This window comes from Phoenix dactylifera, unplaced genomic scaffold (genome assembly GCF_009389715.1).
Source record: "Phoenix dactylifera cultivar Barhee BC4 unplaced genomic scaffold, palm_55x_up_171113_PBpolish2nd_filt_p 001511F, whole genome shotgun sequence".
NCBI classification, from domain to species: Eukaryota; Viridiplantae; Streptophyta; class Magnoliopsida; order Arecales; family Arecaceae; genus Phoenix; species Phoenix dactylifera.
The window spans coordinates 48,451-59,259 of NW_024068821.1; the positions used below are offsets into that span (position 1 = coordinate 48,451).

The window sequence follows — 10,809 nt, forward strand, 5'->3', positions numbered from 1 at the left end:
AAGTTAGGGTTATTCAGAAACAAAGTTGCTGAAATATGGATTAAGTTTGAGTGTAATCTGTTTGGCAGCCCTGCAAAATATATGTGCTTTGCTCAGGTTAGAGTTGCATTACAATTTAGAATTTTGGACCGAGGTCTTTCAGCAGAGCCTAACTCAAATAAGTCAATTACAACTGACCTAACCCAACACTGCTAATAGATTAGACTGGATTCAAAAAATCAAGCTCAAATTGCATCTCTCAAGCATTTTTATTTAAAATGAGGGATATATAGGAAACATGCACCCAACTTTACTCAGTAGTTTTGTATAAGCTTAACAACCCTCACGGCTAAACTGACCAATATATGTTGTGTTCGAGATTATTAATATAACACTGAGTGGTTAATATATGACAAGATGCATCATATAGTTCTACTTTACTCGAACGCAATGTGTCATGTGTATCAATGCATGAGTCTCACTTGTTAATCTAACATTTATAAGTATGTGTGGGCTAGTGAAGACTCAAAGGTGCTTGTTACTTGCTGGTAAAATCTCTTGATGGTTGCACTAGGCATCTGGGTTTAAGTCCTGCCATCCTCAGAAGTGGGCTTTATAGGTATTGGGGAAGGTCTATCTCATTGTGCAGCCTAAAATTGCCTGTTTATCAACATCCACCGCAAGCTCTCTCTCTCTCTCTCTCTCCCTCTCTGTGTGTGTCCCTCTCTAAGAAAAAGAGAGGCTTGAGCATCATGCATTTCTTAAAAGTAAAGGCTTGATGGGCACATACAAGCAAGGACCAGTGTATGTGCCAGGCTCAGGTTAAGGAAGTAGCTTGCCCTAGCCAGTGTGCAGCCCCACAAGAAGGCGTGGTAAAAGATTAGATGGAAATATAAAATGTATACCTCTTCTCAAGAGCATCCATTACATTCAACTGTGTGCATGCTTTTGTCTTGTTGCATGTGCGACCCACGTATAAGGTGGAACAATCATGTTACTTAAGCCGACTTACGAATCATATCATGCTGAATCTCTGATCCAGAAGCCACACCATTCTTGCAGCCAGATTGCCCTTTAATCTCATTTTCTGACAAGTTTTTGATGCCCTCAGGCTTGGGCAATTCACTGTCGCTCGATGAAGAGGCCTCAGAGGAGGCTTCTGAATGTGCTTCGGATACAGAGGATTCAGGCTGTTGGAGAAGTGAAACAAGTGGTTGTTGCTGGGAGAAAGTGGAACCCCTTGAATTTAGGAAAGCATCCATCTTTTTATCATCCTCTTTCATCCGTTCAGCATACCTGTTGATGTCAAATCCAACTGGATTATGCCCACCAAAGGCAGATTCAAGTTTGTCCATGTCAAAGAGTTCGGTCATTATCTTTTGGCTGGCGACATCGTCAGAATAAACAAACTTTACTTTCTTGTATGTCTTGTGCTCCAGAAAAGGCTTTACCATCTGCAAGAGGAGCTTGCACTTAGTGACCACAACTGCAAGCAGGTGCATGAACCATGCGTAATGCAAGTGCACAGAAGTAGATTTCCTTTAAAAAGTTAAGTAAATAAAGAAGGAAGCACTAAGAAAGCAGGTATTGGAGCTAGTTACTGGAGAGATCAGAGCAGGTATGGTAAGCTAGGTAGAATTTTCTAGCAACTAAGAGCTAGTTAATTCAAAAATCTCTCTTTCTATAAATATAATAGATTTAGACATATTCAGTTAAATTTGGTGTATGCTCAGTAAATCTAATGCATGATATTCTCATGGAAGTAATTAACAATTCCAAAGTGATGGAAATCTCCACTAGTATGGAATTCTAAAATATGACAGTCATAAACCAACCAAAAAATTTCAGTATTTGATATGAAATCAAATTCACTTGAAATGATTTTTAAGGGGTTATTATGTGGTGTCCGATACTGTGGTTCTACTGAAACTATAGTAATTTACAACCTAAAAGGACTCTTAATGTCTTTCCGTTTGTTGGCACCTAGGCTTCACCATCCAGAACTGGAAAGACTGTGTGTGATCATCTCACTAGTTGGGCTAGAGTCTTTTGCAAAAGTTATTTAGGAACTGAACTGTTTCAGAGAATAATCTGAAGTTTCAAATTGGCAATACAGAAACAACTTCTTCATAGAATCAAGGATATTTTTTATCTTTGTGTAGCAGTTTCAGATTGTCAAGATGAGTTTTTCTTTTTCTTTTTGTTACCTGGAAGCTCCCTCATGTGGAAAGGGGTGCCAACTCAAACTGAGTTTTAGCATCTGTTTGTAATAAATAGGTACAGAATTTTTCAGGACTGTCCTCTGTAAAGCTGTGCGATAGTACTCTTGTAAGGTAAGCTTCACTGTTGAAATAAGATTTTTGTTCCAGATAGTTCTCTTGTTCTAATAATTTGGAAGCAGTACTCCTCTCATCAGATGCAGCAATAGCTCCCACTCCAGTTACATAAACTAACAAAAATTAGCTCTAGATTTGTATACTCATCTCTATGTGCTCAGTTTGTTTTGGATGTTTTGTGTAGTTTCACTAGTCCATAAATTTAGTAAGGGTAATATAATGGACCAACAAATTAATTGCATACCTTCCAGAAGGATTCAAAGATCCTTGGAGGATTATAGGGGATTCCATAGGCCAGCCTTTCAGGATAGAAGTCTTGTAATACATGGGCTGTTTCACGAGTCACCTTTACCGATACACTTGCCATTGTCCAACCTTGAAAGTCAATGAGCCAAACCATCTGCTCCTGATCTGCTGCCAAGTTCAAAATGGCATTCTCCATACAATAAACCAAGTATCTGATCTGCCCTTCTGCTGAGTTGGTATTCTAATTACAGTGAGATAGCAAAACAGTCAGATGATGAAGAAATCTATTAAATATTCACAATTTTCTCTTATATTTCCCTCCCACCTGAAATCCAGGCCTCATAACAAGAACAGATCTTCCATATTTGTCAGAGTAATCAGCCCTGTAAATCTTTCCAGTAGCAGCTTCATGGGCAACATCTTCCTAGTAGTCAACAAGAAATTACATCAGGAAACAGAAAGCTACAAACAAACTTGTGATCATGTAGGCTTCACTAATCTTTGTGAAGAATCTGCACTTTCTTTCAAAATAAGGGCTTTGAAGATATAAAAATTTGATGCAGATTCTTCCTTCTTACAGTTGAATGATGGCACACTAATAAACTAAATGAAGGAGGTAGACCACTTAATCTTTGTGTTCTGTCAATTTTTGTTTCGCTCTTGCCAAATGTGGGCAAATGGTCATTGTGTCTTTTTGATTTAATGTTTTAATAAATCTAGCCTCTTCTTAGAGCTCTATTAGAGAGAAATTCACTACTATCAAATTGTGAGGAGTTATAATTCAGAAATAATTTGATTGGTCAATGACCAACTTGGGTTAAACTACAGTTCTTCAAGAACATAAAGAACTACCCATACCCAGCGAATGGCTTCTGGCTTGTATTTCAATCTCCATTTCACAGTCTCTTTCAGCATTTTACTTGCCTTTTCTGCATTCCAGTTTCTTGACCGGAGGTACCTTGATATTGAAGCATCTGAACAGAAGTCTGGCAGTGCTTCCGACAATGGACCAATAATCCTTCGAACTTCATTTATCTGCTTGGAAAAAGCATCAACATTACCTATATATGATAAGCATGATACAACAGGAATTCCTTAACAATGCTGTGATACATAATATTCAATAAAGATCTTAACATGCTTTCTCAGAAAAAGGAAGGAGCTTAAGATGCTTTTCAAGTGAAAACTATAAGATGCTTTTCAAGTGAAAACTATAAGATGCTTTGAGTGATAACCAAAATTCGGAATGAAGATTTCATGCATAAAACTTAAGGGGCATAAATAGAAGCATTTAGTTGGTTAAAATGAGTATCTTTACCTTTGCTTGCTGTTCTTCAGGAGACAAGGCTTTCTCAACAGCACTCGATCTTGATTTTCTCAAAAGCATTGTTATATAATTTAGCAAACTTCTGGAAGATCTAAAAATTAAATTAAAATGAGTACATCCGTATACCAGTAAGAAGATCAATAACAAAGATTGAATTTGCCTGCGAGGGAAATTTATAGCTAAATGAATCAACAGAATCAATATTTTATTTCATAGAAGAGAGTCAAGCTCCTAAGTAAACAACTTTAAACACCCAAATGTAGCGTATCTGGAAGAAAAAGAAATTAAGTTTCATTGATGTATATGATGCTGTTAGATATATGTTTTACATGATTCAGGGCTTATCTATCTTGTGCTGAGATTATTTTTCCAACAAAGCAATGAAATGTTTACAATCAATTCTTAAGACTAAGATACAAATGCAAAACTTAACCAATTCATTCAACTAATTTTTAAGAACACAATCTATGCTTCCAAATTGAATCAGATTGAAAATTTGAAAGGTGATGTTTTCCAAGCCTGCTCTAAGCAGTGGTCTCAAGAACCAGATACATCATCATCAGCTCTAAGATATACGCTCTAAGATATTGACATTCCAGTCTGATAGGATGCCTATAGTTTTTGGGATGTTGATGTTATTGTACAATGTACGGATTGTGGTCTATGGATTTTAATTATGATTAAATGATGGGATTTGTTAATGATGATGTCATCGTATGAAGCATGGATTACAAATTATGATACTTCATTACGGACGCCTTTTCATATATAATAAAAATTAAATATTTATTTATTCTTGAATCCCAACTGTAATATATTCTACTTTTTAAATAATTATTACATTAGATTCTTTGTATAGTGTTGTATCCATTTCCTGTATCTGCGTACTTTACAAATTATAGGTTGGATGTGGGTTCAAAAGGAGAGTCAATAGGTATTCCAAATCTAGATCCAAATTTGATATAACATACCCAGTATGGACCTGACTCAAACTGATCATATAATTCATAGTGTAAGGGTGTAAACTATAAAATTTATATACCTGACAGGACCTGGGCCTGAAACCTTATTACAAATTCTTGTTTCTAATGTATGTACGGGTTTATTAAGGGTATCTTGGGTATCAGGTTGCAAATGGACCCTCACAACATCAGCATTTTTTTCACTCAAAGGAGGGATAAAAAGCATGAGACCATTTTTTCTGGAATCACTTTCATTAATTTAAAATCTATACAATCAGGACCTTATTATATTTTTAATATGTAACATCAAGGTTCTGAAAATGGAATCTATATGTGGGCAGCTGGGGTACCTCATAGCACTTAGCAGTATGCACCACCTAGGTGGGTGCTTGTGCAATTCTGATTTAAAGACGGACAAATTCCAAATTTCACAAAAACAGATAAGAAATATAGGAAAGAAGGAATTAATCAGCAAAATATTTAGAAAATTAGTGAGATTATAGAGGTGGAAGAGAACAAACAAAATGAAGGCGAATGCAGAATGAGAGCAACAGAAGGAAAAGAAGGAAATAGAGGAGAGCAAGTAGCAGATGAGATACAAGGATTGGATTCTGTTATTGCTTTTCATGTATGCAATTTCCTATTGCCTCATATGTTTGCCATCTCCCACCACTTGTTGTCTACCGCCAGAAATAGTCCATTGTTATTTGTCTCTCTTAAGACTTCAAAATGCTGTATTTCCTTCACAGTTAATTAGAAACTACAAAATAGTTGATTAACCAATTGAGAAAATAAAGGTCTTCCCATTTTGGGAAGTTGCACAACAAAGGAAAGTGCTTTCAGGTGTTTGAGGCACCCTTTAAGTGTGTAATGGGAGTTTGTTGCCCACTAATGCTACCTTTGCAACTTAACACTCAACCAGTCCTCGTGTTTGGCAACAACTTCCACGAGTTACACAAATCCTCTCGTACCATGAGACATAGAGGACTTTTCATGTGCACAAGATGGGTTATCCTTTTTATAACATTACTCATACAAAAAAATAAATTAGCAAAAGAGAAATCAAAAAGATGTGTATCCATGTATATAAAACTTATATTTGTGAGTGAGTTTAGCTGTAAGCAAGTCTTGTGGCATGTGGAGGGCTCCTTGTCTGTATCAAATTGCATGCTAACATATTGTGAAATCATGTGTAGAGATTGAATAATTTTCCTTTAGTAGGAAGGATATAATCATGTTTGAGGAGACTACAGGAGCTTTGTTGTCTAACAAGGAAGTAGGCAATGTCTAATGAGTGTCAGGATGTTGGACTTATGCTGAAGATTAAGAGGCATGGACAATTAAGATGACTTGTTACTACTGTAAAACAAGGGGCATACAAAAAGATACTGACAAAATCAAAGAGAACTTGAAAAAGGAAGAGGTTTCGAGAAGGAAAATATCCACAAAAAGGATAAAAGCTGGTCTTTGCTCCAAGCAAGTGTTGCTTTGCAGTTTCTTCCTATAAGAACTCTTACTATAATGCTTGCTTTCCTAACTCGGGCTTATGTTTCACACATGCCCGCATAAAGAGTGATTTGAGACCTACAAGCCCTATGGTGGTAGCAAGGTTGTGATGGAAAACAATAAATCACATGCAATTGTCGAAATAGGGAGCATAAGTGGGAAGAATTTTGATGGGGTTGTGCAAACCCTAACCAATTTTAGGCATGTCAGGTGGAGTTACTTCTAAAAGAAAAGATCTTCATAACACATGGGCAAGATAAGACTATGAAAATAAGGTTTGTTTCAACCAAAGTTCGTTGTACCGGATTCGGTAAGCGTAACGGTTGCCTACCGAACCGGTACGATTCCGGTTCGTAGTGAAATCAGACGGTACGAACTGGGAAGCTCTTCCCCGCCAAAGCCAGGGAAGAAGAAGAGAACGAGAGAGAGCGCAGGGAAGAGAGGGAGGGTGACCACATGTGGCCTCCATCGGAGAGCTGCGGAGGGGTGGTGGAGGCCGGAGGGGGGGCAGCGGAGCCTGGCGGGGGTCGGGGGAACCCGCAGGGGCGCGGCGGAGGCCGAGGCTGCGGCTCTCCGATGGAGGCCACAGGTGGTCTCCCTCCCTCTCTTTCCTGCGCTCTCTCTTTTTCTCTTCATCTTCTTCATCTCCGGCACGGAACCGGCCAGTACCAGTTTTCACGGCTTCGGCGTACCGGTAGCTGGCCGGACTTGTTTGTACCGGCCGGTACGGGCTGGTTCGGTATACCATGGTTCCAACTCTATCATTGATAGGTGGAGGTTCACAAGATCATGATGACGCTATATATGTGAGTGGGATTAATTGCAGACATGTTTAGGTGATATCTTCAGGTAGAGAAGATAGACGGTTCAAGGGTTACCCAATAAAGCATCAACAAGAAGTCTAGTTCAAGGAAACCCCTTGAGGGGGTATGCTCAAAGTCAACCAAGAAGAGAGGAATTCCCAAGTCTATTGATCAAAACAAGCCAAGGTGGAGGCTGTTGTGAGGAAGTCATGTTTTCTTACTATGACAAATCTGTGTATTATTCAAGAGCTTTTTAATTCAATATAGCAGCCTCACATGGAAATAAAAAAGGACTTCTTGGCACCATGTCTCAAAATCCCATAATGCCAATGGTTTATGGAGTAGAAATCTAGGTCCTCTTGGTTCTAGTTAGGAATTAGCAGGAACTGAGTCCCATGTGCATCAATAAGGCAAGGGTGAGTCCTCTCTAGACTCTGGCAAATTGTTCGGTGTGGACCACAAAGAAAAGAGAATAAATGCTCTCTAGGTTGTCCGACTTAGAGAACAATGGAAAGCTAAAAAGGTCTACTAGCCATGAGTCCTTGGAACACACATGAGTTTAGTTTGAACTTTGAAGTATACTCTGATAACTCGATACATATTAATTTTGACATTGGATGATCATGATGTCTCCACTACAACTTTGGGATTTATTAAAAGAGCTTTGTCTCTAAGGTTTTTGGCATAGATAGAAGGCAAGAGATTTTTATGAGAGGGGCTAGAGAAGGTTGTGGCATAAGAAAGGCTTTGGCAATGTTAAGCATGGTGATTTCTTCTTGTGAGACTCTAGTGTATAGTGTTCCTAAAATATTTACCAAAGGAAAGGGGTTTCTTCCAAGGAAATCATTGTTTTCTAACCTTACATGGTCGCCAATGCGCTTGAATGAGAAATCACTTTTGTACAAAATGTAGAAATATGTTTTTTCCTTCATAGTTTATTTATGATATTGTTCCATGTTTTAAAAGATATAGTTTCAATTTGTTTCAGGTGGGATGACCGATGCATCTTTCTAGTCAGCCACTTATTTGTTTAGAATAGTCCATGAATGATTAAAATTATCCCAAGCATCAGCTGAAAACTTTTTGTTAGATGGTATTATTTTTAACTTCCATGGAAAAAATGGCCGGTACCAATGGCTAGGATGGCATGGTGAAATGCTCTCCCTGAGGTTCGAATAGAATAAAGGGATGCAATTAAAGTAGTCGGGAACTTACTCAGGACATTGATATTGTATCAATATCAAGCAATCATTTGGACAATATATATAAATGGTAAGCCTTATTGTTTCAAATAATATAAAATATCAATTGATGTGAAATCAATAGATTTATTAAGGCTTTCAGTATTTTATTATTATAAGCAAAATTTTTAATTAGTAAATATCAGAACTATAATATGTGACAGTAATAGATAACGTTTTTTACCATATCACTCAACATGTGATGCAAGGAGCCCCATATTTAGAACATGTGGAGCAAAATAATTGAATGTACCTAACAAAATCCTGAATACATGAAATATATTAAAGGGTGGCAAAATATAAATCTGATTTTTGAAATCTAGATCCAACAGATTGACAAGGGATTTATGATGCTGCTAGCAAAGCAACAAATGATTTGCAGTAAGCATGCAATGTTCTTGAGAATGAAACAACGAATCAGGAGCAAATAGCAAACAAGTACACCACAGAGTTTATATAATGCATTGCTAAATTATTTAAATTTCTTGTAAGATATAGCGTAATAATTTAAATGTATCGATTGCATGAATAGGTCTTTTAATTGATTATAGACATTTCAATGGATTTATATATTTCTTGATTCAGTCTATCCATTGATAATGATTATATGTAAAGAAAAAATATGAAGAATAGTTGATTTTAATAAATATATACAGCTTTGATCTATATGTCGTGTACTACTAATTCTAGACATTTACTGTCATCATATCTTGGGGTGGTCCATTTTTTTCTGATGGCACATGCTGAGCCTTTCTTTGCATTAAAAAAAAAAATATATGTTTTTACTCCTTTGACCATGTTGTCTACAAATATCTATTAAATAGGTGGGATCTGTATGGAGAACATTTTCCATGAAAAGACCATGTAAGGGGACAAATGTGAAGTTTGCTTGACATTGCCAGATACCTAAAACATCTAAGTTTTAGGTCAAGCATAGCTATTAACATTGTATCTCATATTACTGTTATTTGGGAACTCGATTGAGAGCATACAGGAAACTCTACTGGAAAATGAGTACTATAATAAAATTCCGAGAATTTTGTTTTTCTGGGTGGAACTGTATATTATTGGAAAAATACTTTGTCTTCCACTACCTTGCAGATCTCATATTCAGATTGAGTAGAGATCTACAGAAGGTGCATATTTGACAAATGCAAAAAAAAAAAGAAAAAAAAAAGAGACATATTGAATGCAAAATTGAGGATGTAAAACAGAACGAACATTGAACAACAGAAGGAAGAACAAGCAATCAATAAGGTAAAGTTAGTGGTAGTCAGCTAGATGGTCCTACCTACAGCCAGATCAGTGCAGCTTTCGCAAGCTGATTGTTATTATCAATGGAGTCTGCTTCAAGTAAAATGGTAAGTGTAGAATGTAAATTGAGCAAAAGCTCAGTAGTCACGCCATTCCTCCAAATGGAGGAGAATGGAAGAGACTCCCAGTTTCAAACTTAGGAGATGGCTCTCCCCACTCCTGTCATCAATTCTTTAAATAAAAAACATAAATTTTGTTTCCTTTGTGGAATCAGATCAAGAGCTCAAAATCAAAAGAAAAAAAAAAACTTCTGTTAATAGAAGCCCCTAACGCCGATTCTAGGGACAAATGCTTCCAATATTCATCCGATTTCCCAACCTAATGTGCATAATATTAACTCCAAACTTCCATTTGGCGGGGAACAACCTTTCCATCTCATATGTGCATCCAATCAAACCAAGCCTTCTTTCTTCATAGGAGATAAATACAGAGAGATTCTTGAATGGCTTCAATTTACATTCAAGAAATATATGAATCGCGCTGAAAGACCACTAAGAAATAAAAATAAAATACTATAAAAATAAGATACTATCAATAGAATCAAGAGAGAGCATCACAAGACACAAACAACCCAAAAGGTTTGGGAAGAAGGATGAAGAAAGCCATTTACCTTTTCAACTATAATCTGCTAGCTGGTTTCTCACGGACCTCATCTCTAACAGATAAAAACCAAGCAGGAGATCCAGGAGACGTGGCTCCAGAACAAAGTCTACGGTGAGATGAGAGGCGATGGGAGCAGGAGGAAGGACTTACGGCGGTGCTGGTAGGTGGACCTGGAAATCTCTCTCATGCGTGTTTGACCAATTGTTGGTCGCGTGTTGAATGGTCGCCGTCACCCAATTAACTCCCAAGGTCTGATCTTAAAAATAGAAATAATCACGTATGAATTATTTAAAACTTTTTAATTTACTTTCAAAATTTAATTTAATGCAACTAGAACATAGACCTTTTAACTTCGTTCAATTCGGACTCTCACTATAAATTCTATCCAGCTGCGGTTACGAAATTATCACATGATGTGTTGTCATATGAGACATGATTCTTTTCTGCCATATAAGCTAATCACGCAACATCACGTAACATTTTCTTCATGCC

General features: G+C 37.1%; 1 protein-coding gene across 3 annotated transcripts; it reads right to left on the reverse strand.

Annotated features, from left to right (window-relative positions):
- Positions 1 to 829: 829 nt before the first annotated feature.
- Positions 830 to 10,457, reverse strand: LOC103707673 (phosphatidylinositol transfer protein 3-like). Of its 3 annotated transcripts, none has more exons than XM_026804863.2 (6): positions 10,325 to 10,457; positions 3,880 to 3,979; positions 3,420 to 3,596; positions 2,887 to 2,985; positions 2,560 to 2,802; positions 830 to 1,433 (listed from the first exon to the last, which is right to left on the reverse strand). In XM_026804863.2, the coding sequence occupies exons 2-6, from the start codon at positions 3,946 to 3,948 to the stop codon at positions 978 to 980; spliced, it is 1,044 nt and encodes a 347-aa protein (XP_026660664.1). In that variant the 5' UTR covers positions 3,949 to 3,979; positions 10,325 to 10,457; the 3' UTR covers positions 830 to 977. The 3 variants fall into 3 exon arrangements, with proteins under 3 accessions (XP_026660664.1, XP_026660665.1, XP_038978327.1); XM_026804864.2 differs by having other exon boundaries at positions 3,880 to 3,970; positions 10,325 to 10,455; XM_039122399.1 differs by lacking the exon at positions 3,880 to 3,979 and having other exon boundaries at positions 10,325 to 10,455.
- Between the last annotated feature and the right edge of the window lie 352 nt (positions 10,458 to 10,809).

Bases quoted from the DNA above. Each gene is read 5' to 3' on its own strand.
- LOC103707673 (XM_026804863.2), bottom strand. From the start codon at position 3,948: ATGCTTTTGAGAAAATCAAGATCGAGTGCTGTTGAGAAAGCCTTGTCT. The intron at 2,986-3,419 runs GTATGGGTAGTT...GTTGACTACTAG, and splicing joins AGCCAGAAGCCATTCGCTGG to GAAGATGTTGCCCATGAAGC. The intron at 1,434-2,559 runs GTATGCAATTAA...CTCCTCTTGCAG, and splicing joins TCTTTGAATCCTTCTGGAAG to ATGGTAAAGCCTTTTCTGGA.